General features: G+C 57.2%; 1 protein-coding gene across 2 annotated transcripts; it reads left to right on the forward strand.

Moving 5' to 3' along the window:
* The first annotated feature begins 7,317 nt into the window (after positions 1–7,317).
* Positions 7,318–25,923, forward strand: PRKRIP1 (PRKR interacting protein 1). 2 transcript variants are annotated; one of them, XM_008252938.5, is made up of 6 exons: positions 7,318–8,385; positions 8,714–8,792; positions 9,088–9,188; positions 12,394–12,479; positions 13,556–13,623; positions 25,496–25,923. In XM_008252938.5, the coding sequence occupies exons 1-6, from the start codon at positions 8,260–8,262 to the stop codon at positions 25,597–25,599; spliced, it is 564 nt and encodes a 187-aa protein (XP_008251160.3). In that variant the 5' UTR covers positions 7,318–8,259; the 3' UTR covers positions 25,600–25,923. The 2 variants fall into 2 exon arrangements, with proteins under 2 accessions (XP_008251160.3, XP_017195588.1); XM_017340099.4 differs by lacking the exon at positions 13,556–13,623 and having other exon boundaries at positions 7,827–8,385.
* The last annotated feature ends 1,977 nt before the right edge of the window (positions 25,924–27,900 follow it).

Consider the following 27,900-nt stretch of genomic DNA (forward strand, 5'->3'; position numbering starts at 1 on the left):
TGCACCCACGTGGGAATGGACCCGAATGGAGCTCCTGGCTTCCACGTGGCCCAGCTCTAGCTATAGCAACCATTTGGGGAGTGAACCAGTGGGTGGAATATCTCTCTGTCTCTCTCTCCATCTCCCTCCCTTCCTCTCTCTCTCTCTGTTAAGTCTGCCTTGCAAATAAATAAAATAATTATTTTAAAAAGTTTTTAAAAAAATAAGGGACCAGCCGGCGCCGCGGCTCACTAGGCTAATCCTCCGCCTTGCGGCGCCGACACACCGGGTTCTAGTCCCGGTTGCCCCTCTTCCAGGCCAGCTCTCTGCTGTGGCCTGGGAGTGCAGTGGAGGATGGCCCAAGTGCTTGGGCCCTGCACCCCATGAGAGACCAGGAGAAGCACCTGGCTTCTGGCTTCGGATCAGCGCGATGCGCCGGCCGCAGCGTGCCAGCCACGGTGGCCATTGGAGGGTGAACCAACGGCAAAGGAAGACCTTTCTCTCTGTCTGTCTCTCTCACTGTCCACTTTGCCTGTCAATAATAATAATAATAATAATAATAATAAGGGACCATGAAGGCATAGCAATAGAAACATCCAAAGTGCAATTAAAAAAAAGAAAAAAGCTGAATAAAAATGACCAGACACACAAGGACAAGCATGATGTGAGTCGACTCACATGAGATACCCAGACTCAGCAAATGCCAACGACGTGCAGACAGAGAGCAGATTTCAAGTCACCAGGGCAGGGTGGTGGACGAAGCACGGGGCTGAGTCACCGCTGCTTCCTGGTCTCCGAGTCTCTGTTTGCAGCGGCTGGGGAGAACAGTGAGGCTGGCTGCACGACACAGAGAATTTACCGAAGACCCCTGGGCAGCACGCTCACCAACGGCTGAAATAGCGAACGTTTGGGATGTCTATTTAGCGCAGTAAAAACAATTACCTAAGATAAGCTGTTTTTTTAAAGAGTATTTATTTATTTATTTATTTGAAAGGCAGAGCAACAGAGAAAGAGACAGTTGTGGGTTTTTTTTTTTTTTTGCTTGTTTAAGATTTACTTACAGGCCGGCGCCGCAGCTCACTAGGCTAATCCTCCGCCTGCAGCGCCGGCACCCCGGGTTCTAGTCTAGTTCTAGAGCCTACAAACCCTCTCCCGGCTGTGCAACCAGGAGAAGTGAAATCGTACGTGCACACCACGAGTGCCCCTAGCAGCCTTGTTTGCAAAAGCCAGCAGCAGAACAGCCCCAGGGAGCATCTGCAGATAAGCATTGCTCTGGTCACTCCATGGAATGCAAGTCGCCGGTGAGAGGGACGGGCTGGTGACTTACACAACAGCCGGGATCAATCTCAAAACAACGATTCTGTGTGAAAACGGCCAGGCAGGAGGGCGCCGGCACACCGGGTTCTAGTCCCGGTCGGGGCGCCGGATTCTGTCCCAGTTGCCCCTCTTCCAGGCCAGCTCTCTGCTGTGGCCAGGGAGTGCAGTGGAGGATGGCCCAAGTGCTTGGGCCCTGCACCCCATGGGAGACCAGGATAAGTACCTGCCATCGGATCAGCGCGCTGCGCCGGCTGCAGTGGCCATTGGGGGGTGAACCAATGGAAAAGGGAAACCTTTCTCTCTCTGTCTCTCTCTCTCTCTCACTCTCACTGTCCACTCTGCCTGTCAAAAAGAAAGAAAGAAAGAAAGAAAGAAAGAAAGAAAGAAAGAAAGAAAGAAAGAAAGAAAGAAAGAAAGAAAGAAAGAAAGAAAGAAAACAGCCAGGCAACAAGAGGGCGCGTGCTGTACGAACCCAAAATTCTTCTTCAAAATTCTAGAAAACAAACAGAAAGTGGATCCGTGTTTGTCTGTGGATGGGGGTGGGAGGTGGAGGAGCAACGGGCAAGAGGGGTAAAGCTGCCGTCCATGACTCCGGCCTCCCAGAAGGCACTGGTTCAAGTCCCAGCTGCTCCACTTCTGATCCAGCTCTCTGCTAAAGCCTGGAAAGGCAGCAGAAGATGTCCCAAGTTCTTGGGCCCCTGCACCCTCGTGGGAGACCCAGATGAAGTTCCAGGCTCCTGGCTTTGGCCTGGCCCAGCCTTATGGCCTGGCCATTTGGGGAGTGAACCAGCAAATGGAAGACCAATATCTCTCTTGCTATAACTATGCCTTACAAATAAGTAAAAAAAAAATTTTTTTTTGACAGAGTGGACAGTGAGAGAGAGAGAGACAGAGAGAAAGGTCTTCCTTTTCCGTTGGTTCACCCTCCAGTGGCCACTATGGCTGGCTCTGTGCTGATCCGAAGGCAGGAGCCAGGTGCTTCTCCTGGTCTCCCATGGGGTGCAGGGCCCAAGCACTTGGGCCATGCTCCACTGCACTCCCGGGCCACAGCAGAGAGCTGGCCTGGAAGAGGGGCAACCAGGACAGAATCCGGCGCCCTGACCAGGACTAGAACCCGGTGTGCCGGCGCCGCAGGTGGAGGATTACCCTATTGAGCTGCGGCGCTGGCCAATAAGTAAATCTTTAAAACCCTTCCCCCTTTGTATGTCTGTCTGTCTGTCTCTCTCTCTTTTCAGAACTCCATTCTGGTCTCCCACCTGAGTGATAGGATTTAGACCATCTTTATAATTCTAATTTTTTTTTTTTTTTTGACAGGCAGAGTGGATAGTGAGAGAGAGAGACAGAGAGAAAGGTCTTCCTTTGCCATTGGTTCACCCTCCAATGGCTGCCATGGCTGGCGTGCTGCGGCCGGTGCACCACGCTGAGCCGAAGGCAGGAGCCAGGTGCTTCTGGTCTCCCATGGGGTGCAGGGCCCAAGCACTTGGGCCATCATCCTCCACTGCCTTCCTGGGCCACAGCAGAGAGCTGGCCTGGAAGAGGGGCAACCGGGACAGAATCCGGCACCCTGACCGGGACTAGAACCCGTGGTGCCGGTGCCACTAGGTGGAGGATTAGCCTAGTGAGCCGCGGCACCGGCCCTATAATTCTAATTTTTAATTTTTAAAAAGATTTAATTATTTATTTGGAAGTCAGAGTTAGAGAGAGAGAGAGAGAGAATATATTCCATACATTGGTTCCTTCCCCAGACGGCTGCGATATGCCAGGGCTGGGCCAGGCTGAAGCCAGGAGCTTCTTACGGGTCTCCCACACGGTTGAAGGGGCCCAAGGACTTGGGCCATCTTCCACTGCTTTTCCAGGCATAGCAGAGAGCTGGATTGGAAGTGGAGCAGCCGGGACACAAACTGGTGCCATATGGGATGCCGATGTCACAGGTGGCAGCTTTATCCATTGCGCCACAGCACTGGCCCAACTGGACCATCTTCCACTGCTTTCCCAGGCCATAGCAGGAAGCTGGATTGGAAGTGGAGCAGTAGGGACTCAAACTGGCGTTAATCTTAGCCCTCTGTGCCACAACCCTGGCCCCAAGAGGGAGGGCTTTACAAAGATTCCAGCAAACCTTCCAGGGCAGTGCCCATGTCCGTTTTCTTCACTGTAGCAAGTTTCACAGTCTGTGCAAGTTTCAAAATGTGTCAAATTATGTACTTTAAACATGCAATTTATTGTAGGTTAATTTTTGACTAAATTGTTTCATTTGCAAATTGGTTACAAAGTGAAATAGTAAAACAACTAAGGTATCAAGGGTATTCTTTTGCAATGGTCTTGGATAAGACCCAGTTTTGTTTTAGAAAATGAGAGGCTCTGGGGCCAGCGCTGTGACATAGCAGGTAAAGCCACTGCCTGCAATGCCGGCCGACATCGCGTAGGGACACCAGTTCAAGTCCCAGCTGCTCCTCTTCCCATCCAGCTCCCTGCTAATGTGCCCGGGAAAGCCCTGGAAGATGGCCCGAGTGCTTGGGCCCTTCTGTCCCTGTCATTTTGGCTTTCCCAGGATGTCTAGTCAACCGCGTTATCCAGGTAGAGCCTCTGAGATCTGGGTCCACTCACTGAGCACAGAGCTTTCAAGATCCATCCGTTTGGTCAAGCAGCCACAGTGCCTTCTGGGGCTGAGCAGGATTTGCCTGGTGGCTAGATGGCAGTCTGTCCATCATGATTTGATGGACATGTAGGCTGTTTCCAGCTTTTATGAGCTCATACGCATTTACAAACAGATCTTTGGTTTATTAAGATTTACTTATCTATTTGAAAGGCAGAGTTGCAAAGAGAGGGAGAGACAGAGAGAGAAATCTTCCATCTGCAGGTGCACTCCCCAAATGCCCACAACAGCCAGGACTGGTTCAGGACAAAGCCAGGAGCCTGGAACTGCATCCGGGTCTCCCTCGCGTGTGGCAGGGACCCGAGCCCTCGGGCACAGGGCACTGGGTCAGAAGCAGAGTGGCTGAGACTGGGACCAGCACCCATATGGGCTGCCGGCATTGCAGGCTGCAGTGTAATCCACTGAGTTACAACACCAGCCCCTTGGGCAAGCAGCTTAACCTCCCCGAGCCTGCATGGTTGTGCGCAAGACGCGCACTCACAAGATTCTCTTGCCACTGGGAAAAATGTTGGATGGAGGCCCAGCGACCAGGACTCTCAGTACAAGGGTGACCAGCCACCCCAGTTTGGTCCCAGGGCCGAGGGTTTCCCCAGGGTGCAGGACTTTCAGTGCTAATACTGGAAGTATCCGTTAGGGCCGGCGCTGTGGTACAATGGGGAAAGTGGCTCCCTGCAGTGCCAGCATCCCATATGGGCACTGGTTCGAGTCCTGGCTGCTCCACTTCCAATCCAGCTCTCTGCTATGGCCTGGGAAAGCAGTAGAAGATGGCCCAAGTCCTTGGGCCCCTGCACCCACATGGGAGACCTGGAAGAAGCTCCTGGATCCTGGTGAATGAACCAGCAGATGGAAGATTTCTCTCTCTCTCTCTCTCTCTCTCTCTCCCCCTCCCTCTCCCTCTCCCTCTCCCTCCCTCCCTCCCTCCCTCCTTTTTTCTCTGCAACTCTGCCTTTCAAATAAATAAATTGATCTTTAAAAAAAAAAAGTTGCTTGCCCAAGCCCAGTGTGCCAGGGCTCCCAGGGGCTGAACTTCGCGGTTTGGTGGAGCTGGGTAGGGCTTTGCTGCCCTCTAGTGGCAGCCAGGGCAGCACCGGGGGCATGAGTCCTCGAGTGGACCTCCATCCGTTGGTGGGAGGCGCACACTTTCCACCCAGGGGGCAGGACCTCAATCCAGCCTCCGCCCCAGGCAGGTGCCACATGAACAGCCCCCACTAGGCTCTGCTGGCAGCGTGGTGCCGTCCACCTGTGAGTCCTCTGAGCACTCGGGCCCTCGGAGACCCAGGGCCACGCCACTGGGTTTGGGTCTGTGGGACCCTGGCCACTCTGTCCTCTGGGCCTTGGTTGTGTCTCTGTGAAATCCAGATGATCGGTGAGGCGGCGGCGCTGGCCACACTCGGACACCGGGGCTGCTATCACCGGTTCCTTCCCACCCACGTCTTTGCGCTGCCCTGTTCATTGCCTTGTTCCGTTGACTTCTCTTCCATCCAGCTGCTTCCTGCCAGGCACAGCTCAGCGCCAGGCCCTGCCCTACAGACAGACGCTGCCCCCACCCTCCTGGCTCTGTAGCTCTTTGCCAGTCCGCTGTCTCGTGCTTTCTCTCCCGTATTGATCGAATGCTCATCCATGTCTCACACCCACCACGTGGCAATCTCACGGGCACACGCACCACTCTGTACATTGTTCCGTTCCTGTGTTCTCCCAGAATGTTCTGAGAGCATCCACTACACCAGACTGGGGGTAGACGCTGGGTTCTGGCCCAGCCCTGGGACCCACTGTGGTCACCATTGCGCCAGCATCAAGCCATAGAGAAGCAGCAGCCACAAGAAGGGAGCAATTTACTGCCTGACAGGTGGCAGGAGGGGGCAATCAGGCACGGCATCACAGAGGAGGTGGCATTTAAGATGCATTAAGAAGGCTATGTGGGGCTGGCACTGTGGCAGAGTAGGTTAAGCCTCTGCCTGCAGTGCTGGCATCCCATATGGGCACTGGTTCAAGCCCCGGCTCTTCCACTTTCTCCTCTTCCTCCTCCTTCTTTAAAAACTTATTTATTTATTTAAAAGGCAGAGCTACAGAGAAGGAGAGAGAAAGAGAGGGAGGGAGAGAGAGAGAGAGAGAGAGAGAAACATCTTCATCCTCTGGTTTATTTCCCAGATGGCTGCAATGGCCAGAGCTGAGCCAATCCAAAGCCAGGAGCCAGGAGCTTCTTCCTGGTCTCCCACGTGGGTGCAGGGGCCCAAGGACCTGGACCATCCTCTACTGCTTTCCCAGGCCATAGCAGAGAGCTGGATCAGAAGTGAAGCAGCTGGGACTCGAACCGGCACCCATATGGGATGCTGGAACTGCAGGCGACCGCCTGACCCACAGCACTGGCCCCTGCTCCACCTTCAATCCGGCTCCCTGCTGATGGCCTGCGAAAGCAGTGGAAGATGGCCCAAGTGCTTCAGCCCCTGCACCCACGTGGGAGACCCGGATAGAGTTCCTGGCTCCCAGCTTCTGATTGGCCCAGCTCCAACCGTTGAGGCCATTTGGGGAGTGAACCAGCAGATGGAAAACCTAGCTCTGTCTCTCCGTCTCTGTCTGTAACTCTACCTCTCAAATATTTTTTTTTTTTAAAGGCGGCTATGTGGGAACTCTCTTGCGAGGAAAAAGACCTTCCCAGTAACGAAGTCTTTGTAGAGTGTTTGGAGGCACCTGGCTGCTATGCAGCGCGCTTCTGTAATGACCCCGCCCAGGCCAGCAGGGGCACCCAGGGACCTCCACCAAGTCCTCACCCTTGACCCCTGGAAAGCCGCTCACCATCGGGCAGCCAGGAGCAGCCTTTAGAGAACCAACCCAGCACCCTGTGGGTGCTCTCGCCTTACCCAGCTGTCCCTCCACCCAGGGACTCCAAGGGAGAGAGACTCCGGGCTAAGCAGGCAGCCGCCTCCCCTGTCGGGCCCTTGGAGACCCAGAGCCACACCCCCAGGGCTGCGTGCATCAGGAAATGGTGGTGGAGCCTCCCTGGGGGCCAGACCTTGCCCGGACACTGGGGATGCAACAGTGCCGACGACAAAACTTCTGTCCTCAAGGGGGCGACAAAGGACCACCAAACCAACAGACACCTGCGCGGCCCACGAGGCGCGCACCTGCCGCTGGAACGGGTGTGTTCGCTAATTAGCAGAGCGAAGACCACGCTTGCCTGGGCCAGAGGGTGTCGGGAAGGGCTTATCGGAGGATTCAGACGAGAGCTGGGTGATTTTGGGGAAGGGTTCGAGTGGCTGTGCTGGCATTCTGGGTTAGACGCTGTCAGGAAGTGAGGCCTCTCCTGTGATTAGGTTTTATTTACCTATTTATTTGAAAGAGTTACAGACAGTGAGAGGGCGAGACAGAGAGATATGTCCGGTTCACTCTCCAAATGGCCACAACGGCTGGAGCCGCGTCGATCCGAAGCCAGGAGCCAGGAAAAAAAGCCAAGACCCCAGTTCAGAAGCCACCCATTGGGAAGAACCCTCCCTTCCCTGGAGGAGGGGCAGTTTGCCCCCACCCCACCCCCCGGGGGGGGCCCTCTACAGCTGATCGGACCAGGCCCACCCACACTGATTCGCTAAGCTCCTCTACCCAGCCGGCCGGGTTTAAATGTTGAGACCCCAGAACCACGCGTGGCCGGTGAGATCAACGTGTCCACCGACCACCACCCGACTGAGGGAGAGAAGCAACGGCCAAGGCTCGCGCCAGCCAGAGAGGGGGGACGCTCGGGCTTTCCCACGTCTAAATAGTGCGGCTCTGAATGAGCGGACACAGCAGTCCTGGGCTCTGCTCCTGAGGCCTGGGTGCCCAGGGCCCGGCCCGGCCAGGAGCCACGCCCACTCCACAGTCTCCGTTTGCTGGGGGCGGGGAAAGAGGCCACGCCCACGTTTGCACCGGCTCCTGCAAACGGGAGACGGGCCGGGCCGAGGAAGCCCCACAAAGGCCGGAGGCAAGAGCGGAAAGGGAGCAGGTGCTGGGAGCCATCCCGACGTCCACCACGACGGACATCAAGGGGACAGCAGAGGTCGGCTGCGGCCTGGCCACCCGGGCACGGAGGGTCTCACTTCCCCCCCTCCCCAGAGCCAGGGGCGTCTGACGGCAGGGAGTTGTTCGGAAACCGGAAATGAAGTCACGCAGCTCTGATCAACACAACCCACGCCGGCCCGGGACTCCGCAGGTTGCTTCCGCCCACCCACCCACCCTCCGCTCGGAGAGTGCGCATGCGTGGCCGGCGCGCCGTTCTGTCGTCATAAGTGCGCGCCGTCGCCGCTACTCCCCGCAGGAAGCGGGGGAGGGGGGAAACTGTCATGGCGAGCTCGGCCGCCTCCTCGGTGCGACCACCGAGGCCCAAGAAAGAGCCGCAGACGTTAGTTATCCCTAAGAATGCGGCGGAGGAGCAGAAGCTCAAGCTGGAGCGGCTCATGAAGAACCCGGTGAGACGGGGCGTTGGTTCCGGTCCGGCTCCTGGGGTCGGGGGAGGGGTCCATCTTCCCCGTCCCCAGGCTCGGGAACTCGGAGCCGCAACCTTTCTAGAACCGCTCTTGGGAAGGAGGAGCCCGCCCGGTGGGTAGTGAGCTTCGCCGCTCCGGGCAGCCTAGCCCTGGCGAGGCGGCGGGTCAGGAGCCTCCCCCGGGCCCGGGGCTGGTGGTGGGTTGCAGGCCAGCCCCTGCTCCCCGCGGTGCGCTTGAGGTTCCTCGGTTAGGATCGGAGGGCCCCCGGCAGGGCTGCGCTCACGGACGGTGTGCGGTTGAAACGTTGCAGGACAAAGCCGTTCCCATTCCAGAGAAGATGAGCGAGTGGGCGCCTCGACCTCCCCCGGAGTTCGTCCGAGATGTGATGGGTAAGGCGTGTGTGTGTGTGGCCCTAGCTTACAGGTTTTTAAAAATATGTCGTTATTTATTTGAAAGGCAGAGAGAGATTTTTCCATCCGCTGGTTCCCTCCCCATAGGGCTGCAACAGCCAGAGCCGGGCTGACCCACAGCCGGGAGCCGGGGGCGTCTATGAACCACGCTGTGCGCCTCTGGTTGGGGCCCGGAGTGGCTTCTTGCAGCGCTCACCTCCAGCGTCCCCGTGGCTGGGGTAGCGCGTGCTGGCCACGGCGGTTCATCTGGCGCTCTGCTCTCTCCTGGCTATAGGTTCGAGCGCCGGGGCCGGCAGTGGGGAGTTCCACGTGTACAGGCACCTGCGCCGCAGAGAGTACCAGCGACAGGACTACATGGACGCCATGGCCGAGAAGGTCGGTGCGCCCCGTGCCGGCGCTGGGAGACGAGTGGGCACAGCGGGTCGTGGCCTGTGGGAGCTCAGAATCCCTGCAGGTGCTCCCAGGAGGCCGGGAATGAGGGTGTCCCGGCACGGCACAGCCCCCACAAGCCCTGGCCGTTCCCTGTCCTCTCCTCTCGGCTGGTGTGAGGCGGGGTGCTGCCGTTGAGTCTGTTCTTGGAGAACTTGCATTTTGTAGCCTTGGGGCTGATAGTTCTTCATGACAGGCGTCAAATACTTGAATATTTTAAGAGCTTGACTATTGCTTAAAGTTTAATTCTAAACACCGGAAACTTACTCAGCTGGAGGGGCCGGAACAGCTCTCCCACCCTCTTAAAGCCCTCGTGGGACATTGCGTTCAGTTCACTTTCTAGTGACTTTTGGAGTGCTTTAACCCCCGTGTCAGGTGAATTGAGTTGAGGCAAAACAACAGTATTAAACGCTGTGTAATGGTAGGCATGTTCAGGCGTGGACTGAAGTCTGCAGCCTCTGTCGAAATGCTCCCCCCAAAAAAATACTGGCTGACAGATGAGTGAAGGCATAGATAGGGGATATGATGCCGTAGCGAAACACTGACTGTAGAAGCGAGGCAGTGAGGTCTGTACTGTGTAATGCCTGTAGCTTCTCTGTATTTGACGTTCTCAAAGTGAAACAGAAAATAAGCCAAGAGGCAGCCAGGATACAGAAAAAAATATGTAACAGCTTCCCGGAACGGCCAGAATTGAGTTGGGAGAACTCTGCTTGGGGACTGAACGGGGCTGTTGCTGTTTTTCACCCCGAGCCTGCTTGTCCTGCAGCCTCCCTCGGGCCAGGTGTGGTGGTTCTCCAGTGGCCCCTGCGGCGGGCTTGGCACCGGCAGGAGTGTGCTGTGTGTGTGCAGATGATCAGACACATCTTTTTTTTTTTTTTTTTTTCCACAGGCAGAGTGGACAGTGAGAGAGAGACAGAGAGAAAGGTCTTCCTTTGCCGTTGGTTCACCCTCCAATGGCCGCCGCGGCCGGCGCACCGCGCTGATCCGATGGCAGGAGCCAGGAGCCAGGTGCTTCTCCTGGTCTCTCATGGGGTGCAGGGCCCAAGTACTGGGGCCATCCTCCACTGCACTCCCTGGCCACAGCAGAGAGCTGGCCTGGAAGAGGGGCAACCGGGACAGAATCCGGCGCCCCGACCGGGACTAGAACCCAGTGTGCGGGCGCCGCTAGGCGGAGAATTAGCCTAGTGAGCCGTGGCGCCGGCCAGATCAGACACATCTTAATTGTGAACTGCTTTGGGGGAGGGGCTGGAGCAGGTTGTCGTCTAATGTATTTATGATTTAAACACGGCAAGTTAAAGTTTTTGTGTACTTAATAAAGATCCAGAGGAAATCCACACAGAGGCAACAGGCTGTGAGGTTTGTTCCAGAAAGGTTAGGGAATCCTTGTCCGTTTCAGTGACTGGTAGGGCACAGCAGGGTATCAGGGTCTTTTTTTGTTTTTGTTTTAAAGACTTATTTGAAAGGCAGAAGGACAGTTCCAGAGAGAGCAGGGTCAAAGAGGGTCTGCTGGTCACTTCCCAGATGCCCACAGCAGCCAGGGCTGAGGCAGGTCAGTGCCAGGAGCCAGCAGCTCCATCAGGGGCCCCCACCTGGAGCACGTGGGCCACGAGCTGCTCCCCCCCAGGTGTGTTATCAGGAAGCTGGACTGGAGGTGTGGTGTGGTGGGAGCTCACAGCAGGTGCTCTGCCCTGTGGGACATGGGCAGCCCGAGCAGCCGCCCAGCCCGCTGCCCCACAGCGCCCACCCCTAAGGGCAGCTTTATTCGGTGTGGAATGATTGGCACATTGGGAGATACAGGTTCAGTTTAGAAGCCAATCGAGGCCGGCACCACGGCTCACTAGGCTAATCCTCCGCCTTGTGGCGCCGGCACACCAGGTTCTAGTCCCAGTCGGGGCGCCGGATTCTGTCCCGGTTGCCCCTCTTCCAGGCCAGCTCTCTGCTGTGGCCAGGGAGTGCAGTGGAGGATGGCCCAAGTGCTTGGGCCCTGCACCCCATGGGAGACCAGGATAAGTACCTGGCTCCTGCCATCGGATCAGCGCAGTGCGCCGGCCGCAGCGCGCCAGCCATGGCAGCCATTGGAGGGTGAACCAACGGCAAAGGAAGACCTTTCTGTCTGTCTCTCTCTCTCACTGTCCACTCTGCCTGTCAAAAAAAAAAAAAAAAAAAAAGCCAATCGAGCAGTTCCACCAAGTGGAGGCAGGGCTGGGGCTTCTGTAACAGGAGGAGGGGCAGGGGGAGTGAGCCACTCAGCATCCTCGGAGATGAAGAGGTTGAGCCCAAAAACCGTGCAGACCAGGTGCTCGTGAACTTCGCCAGTCGCGGAAATGCGCAGCCAGGCCCGGTGCTGGTCCCGCCAGAGCTGCCTGGTTGCCTTTCTCCGCGCGGTGTCTGGCGGCCGCTCCCTGCAGGGCTCCAGGCCCCGCGGAGAGACTTTGGCTTTCCCTCTGAGCACTCTGCAGCCACCTGGACTTGACTGTGTCGTTGGCTTCCCTGTAGTCAAAGCTGATTGTCCGCCTGCCCCCAGGACTGGGCTCCTCTGGACCCTGCCTGTGTGCAGGCCCCTCAGCCCTGGCAGTGCCGACCGCGGCTCTGTGCAGGCACCTCTTCCCTCCGTGCTGGCGCAGCGGAGCTTGCCGCCAGTGACTTTGTAGCAGTGGATGGGTTTATGGCTGACAGGTGCTTCTCTGTAGTTGGTCTCCATGAGTCTTCCTAGAGCCCTGGGGGAGACCACTTACGATGCCCCCCTCCCCCCTGGGGAAAGATGACGCTGAGCCTAGCACCAGAGAGCTGCCTGTGTGTGCCAGGCTGGATTTAGTAGCAGGTGTGTTGTTATGCTGCTTGGGTAACTGTTGCTCAGGTTGGGACTTCAGTCCCATGTCTGACTGTCCGGCGGTCCCTAGATGGCGTCCAGGCCCTGGTAGCACAGACGGGCAGTGCTGCCTGCGCCTCGGGACCCCGGCCTTGTGTGTGTGTGTGTGTGTGTGTGTGTGGTGCACCATGTAGCATCTCGGGGAGTCGAGTCCCTCACCCTTAGACAGCCGCACGTTGATGACCTGCCCTGGCCGGGTGTGCCTGTAGCACCCACCTGTGTGCAGCCACCTGCAGCCTCCCCACACCAGCGTGTGCCTGAAGGTTGATTTTTTTTTTGCAGCAAAGATTGGATGCAGAGTTTCAGAAGAGACTGGAAAAGAATAAAATCGCTGCAGAGGAGCAGACAGCAAAGCGTCGGAAAAAGCGGTGAGAACCGTGGCGGGCGGGGGCGGGGCAGGCCAGTGAGCGAGCCGGTCCCGCCGGGAGGGCCCCATCGCCCTGCAGAGTGCGCGGTGACCTGCCTGCAGCTGAGCAGCCCGCTGGGGGCTGCTGTCACTCCCAGCACCTGGGGCAGGTCCGGCTCCTGCAGAGCTCAGGGGCCAGAACTCTGGGGAGCACTCGGGCCTCTGTGCTGCCCTCAGTTCGGTGGTTTTCAGAGTGACGGAAAAAGAGGGAGAGAGAATAAGAGACCTTTGATCCTCTGGTTTATTCCCCAGGCGCCCACAGTGACCAGGGCTGGGCCAGGCCGAGATCAGGAGCCTGGAACCTGTCTCTGTCTTTCTCTCTCTGTAACTCTGCCTTTCAAATGAATTGATCTTTTAAAAAAGTGTTTAATTTTTTTTATAAATATTTAAGATTTATTTATTTGAAACTCAAAGTTACAGAGAGGCGCAGAGAGAGAGAGAGAGAGGTCTTCCATCCTTTGGCTTACTCTCCAAATGGCCAGGCTGATTCAGAGCAAGGAGCCAGGAGCCTCTTCCAGTTCTCCCACATGGGCACAGGGGCCCAAGGACCCAGGCCGTCCTCCGCTGCTTCCTCAGCCGCATTAGCAGGGAGCTGGACCGGAAGCGGAGCAGCCAGAACCTGAACTGGCGTCCACATAGGATGCCGGCACTGCAGGCAGTGGCCCCACCTGCTATGCCACAGCACTGGCCCCTATAATGTATTTTTTTTTTTAAAGATTTATTTATATGAAAGGCAGAGTTATAGAGGGAGGGAAGAAGGGAGAGACAGAGAGAGATCTTCCATCCACTACAACGGCTAGAGCTGGGGCAGTCAGGAGCCAGGAGCCTCCAGGTCTCCCATGTGGGTGCAGGGGCCCAAGCACTCGGGCCACCTTCAGCTGCTTCCCCAGGCGCATTAGCGGGGAGCTGGATCAGAAGTGGAGCAGCCAGGATTCAAACTTGCTCCCGTTACTCGCCACACCACATCTCCGGCCGGGCCCCGACGTTTGTTTTCTAGACTACAGTAAGGCAGTTAACCTGTGTGTGGTGCATTTGCAGCCAGAAGTTAAAAGAAAAGAAATTACTGGCAAAGAAGATGAAACTCGAACAGAAACAGCAGAAAGCAGGTGAGCAGCAGCTTCCTTCCTTGGGTGCAGCCTCGTGCCAGTGTCGACTGCGGTGACCGAGCCTCGGGAACCGCTGGGGTTGAGGGCCGCGGGCGCTGGGCTGGCCCGGGGAGAGCTGGCCGCTCGTCTGTAGAAGTTAGGGCTCATCTGGCAGCAAGGGCGAGAAAGCCAAACCAGTCTAAGCAAAAAGACAGCTGTGGGCGCCCAGTGAGTTGGGGTGGACGCCCTTCAGGCAGGGCTGAGGGAGCCCAGGGACCACGGCCATTGGTGCTGGCTCCTGTCTGCCACCACTCTCGCCTTTTAGCTGGGAGGGGCCTGCAGCCTGTGCATTCCTGCCCACGAGGGAAGACGACAGGGCTGCCCAGTGCTCCTGCCACAAGCGGCCCTTTGTCTGAGTGAATCATCTGCTGGGTTGATCGGTGCTTTCGGCTGCGCTTTAGCAGAGAGGAGCGTGTTTCCTTTATGTGGTGAGAAGTCTGGTGGCAGCCTGTGGCCCAGCAGCCCTGTGCTTCTCTTGGCTTTGCCCAGGGGTGTGAGATGGCTGCCACAGCTCCTGCCATCACACTACCCCTATGCAGGGCAGGCAGGAGGGGCCAGGGGTGGTCTTTTTGTACTGAAAAGCAGAGGGTCCCCCTGAAGCCTACGCAGATGTCACCTTGTGGACTAGAGCCTTTTGCCATCCCCAGCTGCCCTCAGGCTGGGTGAATAGCAGAGTTACCGTAACTTAAACCTGCTGTCTTCATCCCTGGGAGCCGGGTGTGTCGCCACCCAAGACGGAATGGAGGTTCTGTTAACAAGGAGCAGTAACTGGGTCAGCATCCCACTGCCCGTGCTGCAGTGCCGACCCAGGAAGCCCACAGGCTGAGAATGAGGGGGGGATGGGCCCCGCCCCCGCTGCAGAGGGGCGAGGGTCAGCTGTCCACCAGCTCCAAGTCCGCGGCTGTTCCCTGATTGACGGCTTGCTTCCTGAGTGGACGACTGAGTTCCAGTCGCAGGGGAAAGTCAGGCTTTGACGATGAAATGTGCTTGGCGCCCTCCCGGAGCAGCTTCTCGTGAGTGGTGAAGGCACCGGGTGACACATGGTGGATGCCTTGGCCGCTCCTCCCCTTTCCTAGGTGAAATCAAACTGCTAAAATGTGGCTGTTCCTCCGGTCTGCCATCAGTCACGACACACGCCTCCCCACACCCGTCCCTCCTGGGGACAGGCGTGCTTGGCCCACGGGGAGGACTGGGTGTAGAAGTTGGTCTCGTTCTGCCCAGGGACACCGTAGCTGGGGCTCCTTGTCCTAGGCTCTGGGCACCTTGGCCCTCCCTCTTGGAGGTCTGGTTTTGTAGCTTCTTGATGTGATTGTTTGCGTGTTGAGTGATTTTCTGGAGGAATTCTGTAAAGCCTTTATGTTTATTTTTCCGTATGTTTTGTTCATTATATTTGCCATACGTGTATCCTTCCATATGTTTTAAGAATAAATTTATAGGCAGGATGAGTTTGACCTTGAAAAACCTGTATTCTGGGGCCAGTGCTGTGGCATAACAGGTAAAGTTGCCATCTGTGGCGCTGTTTTGAGTCCCAGCTGCTCTACTTCCAATCCAGCTCTCCGCTAATGCACCTGGGAAAGCAGAGGAAGATGGGCCAGGTCCTTGGGACCCTGCACCCACGTGGGAAACCCGGATGAAGCTCCTGGCTTTGGCCTGGCCCAGCCCATGCCACTGCAGCTATCAAGTGGAGGATAGATCTCTCTCCCTCTCTCCATCTCTCTCTCTCTCTCTCTGCATCTCCCTCTTTGTAACTGACTTTTTGAAAAAGAAAAGAAAGCCTGAATTCTTTATCAGTCATGGCCATTGTAGTCTGTGTTTGGTCAGCTTCGTTAGTGGTCAGTGGAGGCTGAGAGAGCGCCTAACCATTTTTAAGTTAGTTATTCATTAGAAAGGCTGAGAAAGAGAGAGAGAGATCTGTACTCTGGTTCATTCCCCAGGTGGCCACAATGGCTGGGGTTGAGCCAGACCAAGCCAGGAGCCCAGAACTCCATCTGGTCTCCCACATGGGTGGCAGGGCTCCATCTTGTGCTGCTTTGCTGGGTGCATTAGAAGAAGCTGGCGGGGAGGCGGGGCAGCTGGGACTCAAACCGGCGCCCACATGGTGTGCTGGTGTCGCAGGTGGCAGCCCGGCCCACTGCACCACAACGCCCAGCCACACATCTTGTTTTAAATGGAGCCGTCTGTGCTGTGTCCCCATGCGGAGCCACACAGTGGGGCAGTTTTAGAGCAGGACTGCTGTCCCTCAGTCGCCAGGACATGAACGGTAGTCAGAGGCCGCAGCGGTCTTTCTAAAGCCTGAATGAAATAGACTAGAAAGTGTCAAAGCGTGGAGCACTTTTGTGTGAGATTCCCTTTAGCTTCCACGCGGGCTCTGGGCTGCGGTCAGACAGCTTTGAAGGTCATTGATTAGTCCCTGGCCCTGCTCTCAGGCTGAATTGAGAAGCTGGCACCGTAACTGGCAGACCTGGGAGAGCGTGCGTGCCGCGTGCCAGCGGAGCAGAGTGGCATTGGGGACACCAGCGTCGCAGTGGCGATGCCACTTGCCTCCTCTTCTCCATTTCCTCCCCGGTTTCCCAGCTCGTGGAGCTTCTCGGCGTCCCAGGGGACTGTGTAGAGCGGCGTGCTAATGCTCAGCTGGGCCACAGCGTGGCTGCAGGGGCCTGCTGGGTTCTCTGTGGGCCCGGAGGTTGGTTTTTCTCCTGACACACAGTGGAGGGCAGTGGAGGGCACTGTTGGAGAGGTCGAACCTGCTGTCTTCTGTGCTGGCCCGGCACTCCCTGAAGATGCCCTCAGGGCGGGACTCGCCTGTGACAATCCCGGAGGCACTCAGCCAGGTCTGTGACGGTTGAGCCTTGCATTCCCAGGATGGTATTGTGACACCCGGCACGGGCCTGCCTACCCCAGAGGTCCGGGGCCTCGGGTGGTCTGTTACAGGATGCCTATGAGCAGCTTCCCGGCCTCGGCACTGTTTACTCTTGGGGCCACGTGAGTCTTTTTTTTCCCCCCAAGATTTATTTTTTATTTTATTTATTTTTAAAGATTTATTTATTTTAAAGACAGTTACAAGGAGAGAAAGAGAGAGCGGTATCTTCCATCTGCTGGTTCACTCCCCAAATGGCCACAGTGGTCAGGACTGGGCTGATCTGAAGCCAGGAGCTTCTTCCAGGTCTCCCACATGATGTGGGGGCCCGGGGACTTCCCTGCTCTCCCAGCACATCAGCAGGGAGCTGGGTCGGAAGTGGAGCAGCTGGGACTCCAACTGGGGCTCCTGGGCTGCCGGCTCTGCGGACAGCAGCTTACTCTGCAGCACCACAGCGCCGGCCCTGATTTGTTTATCTGAAAGACGACGGAGATTGTCTGTCCCTTGGTTCATTCCCTAGGTGGCAGCAACGGCTGGGGCTGGGCCAGGCAGAAGCCAGGAGCCAGGAGCTCCATCTGGGGGTCTCGGGTGGGTGCCAGGGGCCAAAGCACTCGGACCATCCTCGGCAGCTTTCCCAGGTGCATGAGTGGGGAGCTGGCTCAGAAGTGGAGTAGCTGGGACTTAAACCAGCACCCATAGCAGTGGTTGCTGGCTTAACCGCAACACCCGGCCCCTGAGCATACCGTGTTGGAAATCTATCCATACCTTGTGTGTCATCTGAGAAGGAAGGTACTACATGACCATTTTAAAATTTTGGGAGGGACGTTGAGGCACAGTGGGTTAAGCCACAGGTTGGGATGCCCACTTCCCGTATTGAAATGCCTGGGTTCGAGTCCTACCTCCTCTTTTTCTTTTCCTTTTTTTTTTTTTTTTTTTTTTTAAGATTTTATTTATTTGGGAGGTAGAGTTTCAGACAGTGAGAGGGAGAGACCAAGAGAGAGGTCTTCCTTCCGTTGGTTCACTCCCCAAATGGCCACCACAGCCAGCACTGCGCCATTCCGAAGCCAAGAGCCAGGAGCTTCTTCCTGGTCTCCCATGTGAGGTGCGGGGGCCCAAGGACTTGGACGATCTTCTACTGCTTTCCCAGGCCACAGCAGAGAGCTGGAATGGAAGAGGAGCAGCCAGGACTCGAACCTCTGCCCATATGGGATGCTGGGCCACAGGCAGAGGATTCACCTACTGTGCCACGACGCCAGCCCGTTTCTTTCTTTGTTTTTCAAGATTTATTTGTTTGAAAGAGTTAACAGAGAGAGAGAGGGAGACAGAGGCGAAGAGATCTTCAGTCCATTGGTTCACTCCCCAAAAGGCCACAACAGCTGGAGCTGGGCTGATCCAAAGCCAGGAACTCCTTCTGCGTCTCCAACGTGGGTGCAGGGGCCCAAGCACTTGGACTCTCTTCTGCTCTCCCAGGCCTTTAGCAGGGGCTGGATCAGAAGTGGAGCAGCTGAAATCCGAACCAGCACCCACATGGGGTGCCAGCACCACAGGTGGTGGCTTGACCCGCTGCGTCAGTGCTGGGCCCAGGGTCCTGGGTTTCAGAAGAAAGGAGTCCAGTGTGCGGCTCAGCCAGCAGGCGGCCACCTGCTCCCCTTCTGATCCCGCTCCCTGCTGTGGCCTGGGAATTCAGCAGAGGATGAGCCAAGCGCCTGGGCCCCTGCACCCACATGGGAGACTGGGAGGAAGCTCCTGGCTTCAGCCTTGGCCATTGCAACCATCTGGGGAGTGAACCAGTGAATGGAAGATCTCTCTCTGTGTCCCTTTCTCTAATTCTCTAATTTACAAATAAGTAGAATAAATCTCTATTTTTTAAAGATTTTATGAAGCAGAGTGACAGAGAGGGAAAGGTCTTCCATCTGCTGGTTCACTCCCCAAATGGCTATAACCACTGGAGCTGGACCAATCCAAAGCCAGGAGCTTCTTCCAGGTCTCCCATGTGGGTGCAAGGACTCAAGTACTTGGGCCATCCTCCACTGCTTTTCCAGGCCATAGCAGAGAGCTGGATGGGAAGAGGAGCAGCCAGGACTCGAATTGGGGCCCATAAAGGATGCGGGTGCCATAGGAGGAGGCTTAGCCCACTGTGCCACCGTGCTGGCCCCTAGAATAAATCTTTAAAAAAAAAAAAAAAAGTAGATCTCCGCTGGCATTCACTGATGCCCTTGTTCTATGAACTAAGATTGGCGAGGCCACCAGGCATGTGTGAGCGTTCTTGCTACAGTCTGTTTCTTCATTGTGCTTAAATGTCTAACCTTATAGTGGTGATGACGTCAAATGAGGTAATAAACGAGTAGGATCTGAGCTTGGCGCAGCAACTTCTCAAAGGTTAGCTTCTCTTTAAAAAAAACAAAGTGGCGCATCATGGCGGAGCGGCAAAGCCGCCACCACACACGGACGCCAGGTAGTGTCCCGGCTGCTCCACTTGGGATCCAGCTCCCCGCTGAAGCACCTGCCCCTGCCGCCCACATGGGAGACCCAAATAAAGTTCCCGGCTTTGTCCTGGCAGCCATCTGGGGAGTGAACCAGTGGATGGGAGGTCTGGTTCTCCTCTCTCTCTCTCTGACTCTGACTTTCAAACGAATGAATAAATCTTGAACAACCAAGAAAAAAAAGTAGTATAAATAATATAAGGAAGTCGCAGGCAGAGCTTACCAGCATCAGAATAGATCTCTCTTCTCTGTGTTCTTGTCTCGTGTACCCACTGTGTGTGGTTACAGTCACGGCGTAGGCCGCTCTCTGCTTACTTTACCAGCATCACCAGTGTTTGCATTCCTGGTAGGTTTCGCGGTGACTGGATGACCCGAGTGGATGTGCCGTGGTAGACGCGGAGCCACCTTTACCCGGCATTGGGTGGATTCCGGTTTTGTCTTCGTGGGAGACGTTAGTGACACGTCCCTCCGCCTTTTTGAGCGAATAGGTTAAGGCAGACTTCCGACAGCGGGAGTCGGCGGATTGCACCGCAGAAAGAACGCGTAGCCCTGGGAATCTGTCACCAGTTCCCCTGCAGAGGGACAGGCCCAGTGTTAGCGCCAGCAGCAGTGTGCGCTCTGCGCTTCTGCCGCGTCCTTGCCAGTGCTGGCTTCTGAACGTTTCTCCACGGTTAGGAGCGTGCGCACCGAGGCAGTCGGGTCTTTTCAGGGGCTGCCGACAGCCTCGCGGGAACAGCCTCCACTCTCCCCTCCCCTGCACGAACTCCTGTGCACCGCCCCCGAGCGCTTTTAGAGGAACAGGTCGCGGGCACACGCTGGTAGGTTAAGCCTCCGCCTTTAGTGCTGGCATCCCTTATGGGCTCCGGTTCCTGTCCCGGCTGCTCCGCTTTCGATCTGCCCAGCTCTGGCTGTTGGGGCTATTTGGGGAGTGACCAACAGATGAGAAGAACTCTCAATCTCTCTCGCCCCTTCTTGGTAACTCTGCCTATTTGAAAGACAGAGTTACAGAGAGAGGTCTTCCATCCACTGGTTCACTCCCAAGATGGCTGCAACAGCTGGAGCTGAGCCGATCCAGAGCCAGGAGCTTCTTCTGGGTCTCCCACACAGGTGCCAGGGCCCAAGCACTTGGTCCATCTTCCACTGCTTTCCCAGGCCACAGCAGAGAGCCAGATCAGAAGAGGAGCAGCTGGGACTAGAACCGGCGCCCATATGGGATGCCAGCACTTCAGGACAGGGCTTTAACCTGCTGCACCACAGCGCTGGCCCCAAAATAAATCTTTAAACACACACACGCACGCGCACACACACACAGATTGCACAGTCACTCGTTCTGCTTACAGAGGAGCAGTAGTGAGCCTTGTTAAATGTTTATCGTGTGAGCCTAGTTCTAGAGCTTCCCACGTAGTCGCAGCATCATCCTCGCCGCAGTCCGTGCGGTTGTCTGTGGCAGTCTCTCTGTTTTACAGACCAGAGGCCTTGGGCACACAGTGGCAGTGGTGCCTGCAGAGGGAGTGCATGGCTGGCGGGGATCCGATCCCAGTTACCGCACTTAACTCCTGACGTGCCCTGGCACCCCTCCTGCCACCCTCTTCCCGTTCTGTCTCCAGCACCTGGCTTTGGCCGCTCCCTGCCACGTGCCCTCTGCTCTTTTGGGTTCCACCTCTGTCCTGCATCCTTGTCGCGCCCACTCCGGCCAGAGACTTTCTCTTGTCCGTGGTCCTGACCGCTCATCTGCCTGGAGAACTCTCCGCCCTTCACCTCCCTCTTGTTCTGCTTCCTCTTGTAAGTCTCTCCACCCACCTTGCCTGTGAATCTGTACGCCGTGGTTGTAGAACCTGCCTGATGACCCTGTGTGCTTCTAATCCCAGTTCCAGCTTGTTAAAATAAACTTTCCGTTGTAGAGTGATTTTAGACTTCCAGAAAAATGTTGCAGCGCCAATCCGGAGGCTTCTCGTGTGCTCGGCTACCGTGGGACCCTGGGCACTAATGAACAGCAGCAGTAGGACACTGGTCAGCTTGTGCTGCTTCCCTTGGTTTGTGCCTCAGGCCCGTTCCTGCCCCGCAGTCCAGGGCCTGTAACCCTGGTGCGGCTCGGGCTCCGTTTCTAGGACTTCACCTGGGTCAGGCGTTCTGCAGGATCCCCTGGTTGGGACCGGCCTGCTGTTTGGCCTTCTCTGGGATTGACTGGGGCTGTGTGTTTCGGGAGTAAGACCACAGAGGGGCAGTGTGGTCCTGGCCGCATCAGGAATGCACCCCGTCAGGTGATGTGCGCCATCGCTGCCGGCGAGGCGGTCAGTGTCTCCCCGTGGACACGTTCCGTCCCCTTCCCTCGCTGGCCTGGCACGAAGCCGCTGCGTGCGGGGCCTGGGCAGCGGGCTCCCCACTGTTGAGACTTCTGCACGGGCGACCGTTTCTTCTCCAGTTGCTGTATCGTCTCTGCTCCAGTGCCGACTGCTCGGTGTCTCACTGGTACTGCAGTTCTGATCCAGTTCGCTCCCATCCTTCCAGCTCTGGCGACGGATGTTCTCTGCCGGTCCCTGTGTCCCTTTGACAAAGTCCCGTCGCTGTGGTGCCATTTCTTTCCTTTTTTTAAGCACTTCCTTGTTTTCTGGCACCGTAAGACACACCAGATCTCCTGCCTCCCACCTGGACCCAGCCGCTTGCGCAGGAAGTCCTGGCTCCTTTAATGGGAGGCTTGGTGTTGGAAACCAAGACCTGGGGGCTCCGTGTGCTCTTCGCTGCTGGGGCGTTGGTGTTCCGGGGCTCTCAACTGACAGCACCAACAGGTGCCGCCATCTGTGTCTCTGAGCCGAGCGCCGTGCCTGTATCTCCAACCTGCTACCATGAGGCTTGGCGTTTCCCACTCCAACCTGAGTGGCTTTGCGCCCGCCGTCCATTTCAAGTAGGCGGTGTCCAGTTCTGCGCACACGGACGTGCCCTGGGGAAGGGGCTGGAGCAGCTGGAGCACCGGGCAGTGAGCAGCGCCTGCAGCCTCACAGACCCCGCTCCTTTCCAGAATTCCCTTGCGCTCCACCGCGGCTGCATTGCTCTGCCACTCCTGCTTTCTGTCCTGGGACGCGGACGGCCTCAGTGACTTTGTCATTTTAACGATTAAGGTTTAATTTTTTATGCTATGGATTCCGTCAGATGCACGGTGTCACACATCCACCATTATAGTCACACAGCCCAAAGCACCCTCTGTGTCACCTGTTCTGCCGACCTCTGCCTGTCTCGGCCCTGGCCTCCTCTGCAGTGTCATGGGGTTGGATTACGTGTGCACAGCTTTCCAGACTGGCTTCTCACTTGGCAGAACCACCCGAGGTTCGCCCGTGTCTGCTACCTGGTTCTTGTTTGTTGCTGACTAGTCGTGCGTCGGATTTATCCGTTCACCTGGCTGAGGACATCCTGGGTGCGTCCAGGTTTGGGCATTATGAATAAAGCTGCAGCTGACATGGGTGAGCACGTAATTCCAGATGAATGAGCAGGTGCTCACGAGTGCGGTCGCTGACTTGTGTATGAAGTCAGTCTTGTTTCGCTCTCGGGGAAGCTGCCAGCCGCCGTGTCTGCGCTCCACCAGCAGCGAGTCAGCGCTTCTGCCGTGCCGTATCTGCCAGCGTTTGGTACTGTTGTGGTTTCTTAAAGAAATGGTGGCCGTTCTAATCTGTGTGTTGTAGTGTCTCCGTGTTTTAATTTGTGACTATTTTTTTTTTAATTCTTGCACCCCCAACATTAAGCATAGCGGCTAGCAAGTTATCCGTTTATTACTGTTCGTTTAGTTACTATGCTGGAAGAGTGAGCTGGTGAACTATTGCTGTCGAATGCCAGATGACTTGAACCCCTGCAGCTGGCTCACATCCCCTCTCGAAGACCGAGGCCTGCAGGCCCTGACGGCACGCCTCCCACACGTGCAGAGCCGCTGCCAGACGCTCTCAGCACAGGAACGCTCTGAGCCTCGCTCTAACCCCTGCCTCGTCGTCCGGGTTAGTCAGCGTAGTACTGCTTCCTTCAGACCAGAATCGGAGCTCAGGACCTCTGCCCTTATCCATCTGTGTTCAGGCCTGTGTGCGTGCACCGTGCGTTCATACCTGTGTGTGCGCACCATGTGTTCATACCTGTGTGTGTGCACCGTGTGTTCAGACCTGTGTGTATACACTGTGTGTTCACACCTGTGTCTATACACTGTGTGTGTATATACTGTGTTCATACCTCTGTGTGCACTGTGTGTTCACACCTGCACGCATGCACTGTACGTTCATACCTGTGTGTGTGCACCGTGCGTTCATACCTGTGTGTGCGTGCCGTGTGTTCATACCTGTGTGAGTGCACCGTGTGTTCAGACCAGTGTGTATACACTGTGTGTTCATACCTGTGTGTGTGCACCGTGCATTCATACCTGTGTGTGCGTGCCGTGTGTTCATACCTGTGTGAGTGCACCGTGTGTTCAGACCAGTGTATATACACTGTGTGTTCATACCTGTGTGTATACACTGTGTGTGTATATACTGTGTTCATACCTCTGTGTGCACTGTGTGTTCACACCTGCACGCGTGCACTGTACGTTCCTACCTGTGTGTGTGTGTACCGTGTGTTCAGACCTCTGTGCTGTGCGTTCATACCTGTGTGTGCGTGCTGTGTGTTCATACCTGTGTGAGTGCACTTGTGTTCATACCTGTGTGTGCACCGTGTAGTCATACCTGTGTGTGCTGTGTGTTCAAAGCTCTCTCTGTGTGCTGTGTGTTCAGACCTGTGTGCGTGCACTGTGTGTTCATACCTCTGTGCTGTGTGTTCATACCTGTGTGTGCACCATGTGTGCACCGTGTGTTCATGCCTGTGTGCGTGCACCGTGTGTTTATCTCTGTGTGCACTGTGTGTTCATACCTGTGTGTGTGCACTGTGTGTTCATACCTGTGTGAGTGCACCGTGTTTTCCTGCCTGCACGCATGCACCATGCGTTCATACCTGCGTGAACACAGTGAGGTTCTTAGGGCTGCGGTGGGCAGGCTATGACTTGGGTTGTGTTGTTTTTGTTTTTCTGAAGTGACACATAGAAGCATGCGTGTTTGCGGAATCAGTGTGGGGTCTCAGTGTGTGTATACAGCGGCAGTAGTCGCTCTGGGTAACTGGCTCCTCTGTCGCCTCATCCATGTGTCTTTTTGTGTGTGTTGGGACAGAATCCAGCTTTGGATAGATAGTCACCAGTTTCAGCCTTGAGCCCAAGTTCTAGAGTAGAGGCCCCAGGTCGTAGGTGGGGGGTGCACTACAGGTGTGGAGGACTTGACCCCCCTTCAGAGCGGAGACAGTGCCCAGGGCTGTGGACGGTGCTGCCGCAGATTCCTCCTTGGTCTTTGACATCATCTCCTCCTCCGCGCACTCCTGGCTGCACGGCAGCCGCCTCTGGCCTGTGTTCTTGTGCAGTTGTCGCAGGCAAGGTAGGCAGGGCCCTGAGGGTTCTGACTGTCGAGTTTGTAGCCTGGGTCCTTGTCCGAGGAGGTGAGCGTGAGCCACAGAGAACTCAGGCCTTCAGGGTTTTATTTCCTTCCTCTCTGAAATGGTTGTATGACAGCGGTACTCACCTCAGACTCTTGTTAGAGTTCAGCAAGGTAATAAATACGTGGGAAGACAGCACAGGGCCTGGCACCCGGGGAGGGGTGCGGGGGGCTGAACAAATACTGACTCTGGGAACTCGCTCTGCTTGGCGTGAGGTGCAGGGGAGGAGGGCGCCGCGCGCTGAGGAGGCTGCACTCTCAGACGGCTCCGCTGGCCCTGAGCGCTCTTCTCCGTGTCTGGTCCTCGGGGGTGAAGGGGCGCAGCTGTGTGCGCCTGGGGGCCTCCTGCCTCCCACCTGGAAGCTGTCGTGGTGAGGGCCAAGCTGCAGGTGCAGTGTGGGCGTGAGTCCTGCACGGTGACCTTGCCTGGCCTTGGTGCGGAAGCCGCGGCACCCGCAGGTGCTGCCTGGTGACTGAGCTGGGGGCCTGCCTCACCCACTTCCCTGCTCCCATGGAGAAGGGGAGGAGGAGGAGGCGGAGTCAGGAACAAGTTGTCTCTGCTCTCCCTGCCAGTCTGGCGGTTGCGACAGGGAAAATTCTAGAAGCGCAGAGCTGCACGTGGGGTGTCGGGAGGAGGGGTGTCTGGGCCTCTGTCCGCAGGCTCGGGAGGCTGGCAGGCTTGTGGGCAGAGCCCTCGCCACACGTGGTTTCTGGAGGTCCTTCTGCCACTGCAGTGGGAACTTGAGGGATCAGCAGGAGCATCGAGGGGCCGGTGGGGAACGTCCACCAAGTCTGGACGTTGCGGGTGGTGGGAGGTACGTGGCACCTGGCGGCCCTCTGTGCCGACCGCGCTTCCGGGCAATGGTGTCGGGCGTGGTGGCTGTTGAGGACCGGCTGTCTGGGAAGAAGCAGTTTCCTCGTTCTCCACCCCCTCTCCTGTGGGTAAACGTGCCCTTGACTCTCCAAGAAATCTGTACGGCTGTAATCTGAATCTTGTGTGGTTACAGGAGCCGGTCAGGCCCAGGAGCCACGGTCCAGTAGCTCTGAGGCGGCGTCTGGAACAGAGGAGGAGGAAGAGGAAGACGAGCCCAGCTTCGTCATGGGGCGATGACAACACAGCTGTCTGGGGCCTGGCTCGTTCGTGCCCAGGGCTCAGCACACCCGGTACACCCAGCGGGGAGAGGAGGCCTCCCTCTCGGCCTCCCTCCTGAGGCCTCGGGAACCCTGCCCTGACCCCCGTCATCCGTGAGCTTTGAGCCACTGGGCCTGGGGCCATCTCCTGGACACTGGACAGTTCACAGTTCATCTGTGTCCCCGCAGGGGAGAGCGAGCGCCCAGCCCACTGCTGGCACGGCTCCCACAGTGGACAGCAGTGACTTGGGACTGGTACCCGGGAAGGGAACGCTGATGTAGTAAACCCTGGTTTTTGTTCAGACATGTGAAACGCTGATTACTGGGGCCGTGAGATGGGGCTTCAAGACTGGACAGGTCCTGTCCCGGGGGAGCCGGCCCCCGGCGCCTCCCACAGGGGGTCTGTGTCTGTCCTCAGCTCCCAGCACACACCCGTGCATCAGGCCGTGAGCCCAGACCTCGCTGGGCACTGCACCCCGAGAAGGGGGCCTGCTGTGTGATGAGAGCGGTTGTGGTGCGCGGAGACTAGAATAGGCGGGAGAGAGTGACCCAGAGTGCAGGGTGGGCGGTCCTGGCTGGGCTGGAGCGGGGTGTTGGCCGGGAGCTGCAGTTTGATCCTGAAGTCCAGGGGCCTCTAAGGTGGGTGGGGAGCTCGTGGACTGGAGCCTGTAGCGTCCTCCCTGGTCTCACAGGAGCCAGGGTCAGAGGGGAGGGCACTGGAAGCCACCCAAGCCCACCCCCACACCCTGGCGCCTCCAGAGTGCAGGACCTGTGCTGCTGCGGGGAGCATGGTGGTGACGGGGTGCTGCTGCGGGGAGCGTGGCGGTGACGGGGTCGGCCTGGCCCTCAGTGCCTGCGGGGAGGGGACGGGCGGCCTCCGGCTGCAGCCTGTGCTCCGTTTCTGGATGGTGTGCGTCCAGCTCCAAGTACCGCGATGGTTTGTGCCTTCCCTGGACTTTGACGGGATTTAAGGAAATAGTTTTGAGCGGAAGGAGCCCAAGAAGGGTTTTGCTTTCCGTGTGCGGTTTAGGTTCCCCTGCCCCACTCTGTCCGCGGACATCTGCGGTCAGCCCGGCCCTGGGGGTCCCGCCCGCAGGAACTGCTTTCCCAGGAGGCTGAGACAGGCGTCAGCCCTGTGAACTGGCACACACCCTGCCGTGCAGTTTGAAACGCGGGTTTCCCTCATCAGGGCTAGTTGGCTGCTCTAGCCGTCTTTTGTTTTTTCAGTTCTTCTGTTTCTGGACTGTTGGTTTCTTAGCCAGCCCCCAAAACGTGGGTCACGGTTCTTGCCGCAGCCTGGGGCGCGCAGGCGTTCTCTGGTGCTGGTGCTGGGGGCTGCTGGGGAGCCGGAGCTGGGATCCCTGGCGCTGTGTCAGACAGGACAGACCCCGCGTGACCCTTCCCACTGCTGCCAGTTCACTGGGCCATGGGCACGTGTGGGGCGAGTGGATGAGGAACCACCCGCGCCAGGCAGGACACCGGACTCGTGCTGGTTCCAGAAGACGATGTTCGGGCAGGACAAGCACCCTAGTAGCGGTTTCTGACCCCAGGTGGAGTGACTCAGCCTTTCTGTCGTCATTGAGAGGGCGGCGGGGGACACTTGGCGCTCCCCCACCCTCCCGCAGAAAGAGCCGCAATTAGGGGAGGATCGTGAGGTAATGCGCTGGCCGGGGCTCGTGGGTGGAGAGCAGTCTGGAACGGAACACGGAGGCGTCTGTAGCACACTCGGCCGTCCGGGACTCCTCGAGGGTACGGCCCTCGCACCCTAGGACTCGGAAGGAACACGGAGCTCACGTGTCTGGATCCTGACCGGACGAGGTAGGCCTGCCTTCCCCCTCGTCCTCACAGACGTGGCGTGCGTGCGCGTCAGGCCTAGTGGTTTGTATCGGTCCTCTGCCTCGGGGCAGACGTGGGGGCGGCAGGCACGGCACAGCAGGGAGGCCCCCGTGCGGCTGCGCTGCCCCGGAGCAGAGCGGCCTCCGCGTCTGGGCCCGCGTCCTCGCGCACACCCTGGGAGGCGGCCGGTGACGGCTCAGGTGCTTCCGTCCCTGGCTGGGGCTCCCGCCCCCTACCTGCCACCTGGGACAGCCCTGGGTATTGTGGGTACTGGGAGGAGTGGACGAGCAGGTAGGAGCTGTGTGTGTGTGTCTCACTGCCCTTCAGACTAAAGCAATCTGCCCTCAATTAGCTCTCCCATAGGGCCTGCCACACAAGCTGCTTGTTGTTTTTAAGATTTATTTGTTCTTTGAAAGTTACAGAGAGTGAGGGAGAGATACAGCGA

This window comes from Oryctolagus cuniculus, chromosome 19, assembly GCF_051225735.1.
Source record: "Oryctolagus cuniculus isolate XC-2025 breed Fujian yellow rabbit chromosome 19, ASM5122573v1, whole genome shotgun sequence".
In the NCBI taxonomy this organism is placed as follows: Eukaryota; Metazoa; Chordata; class Mammalia; order Lagomorpha; family Leporidae; genus Oryctolagus; species Oryctolagus cuniculus.

Coding starts and splice junctions, on each gene's coding strand:
- PRKRIP1 (XM_008252938.5), top strand. CDS start 8,260: ATGGCGAGCTCGGCCGCCTCCTCGGTGCGACCACCGAGGCCCAAGAAA. Junction 8,386..8,713: donor AGCGGCTCATGAAGAACCCG/GTGAGACGGGGC, acceptor GAAACGTTGCAG/GACAAAGCCGTTCCCATTCC. Junction 9,189..12,393: donor TGGACGCCATGGCCGAGAAG/GTCGGTGCGCCC, acceptor TTTTTTTTGCAG/CAAAGATTGGATGCAGAGTT.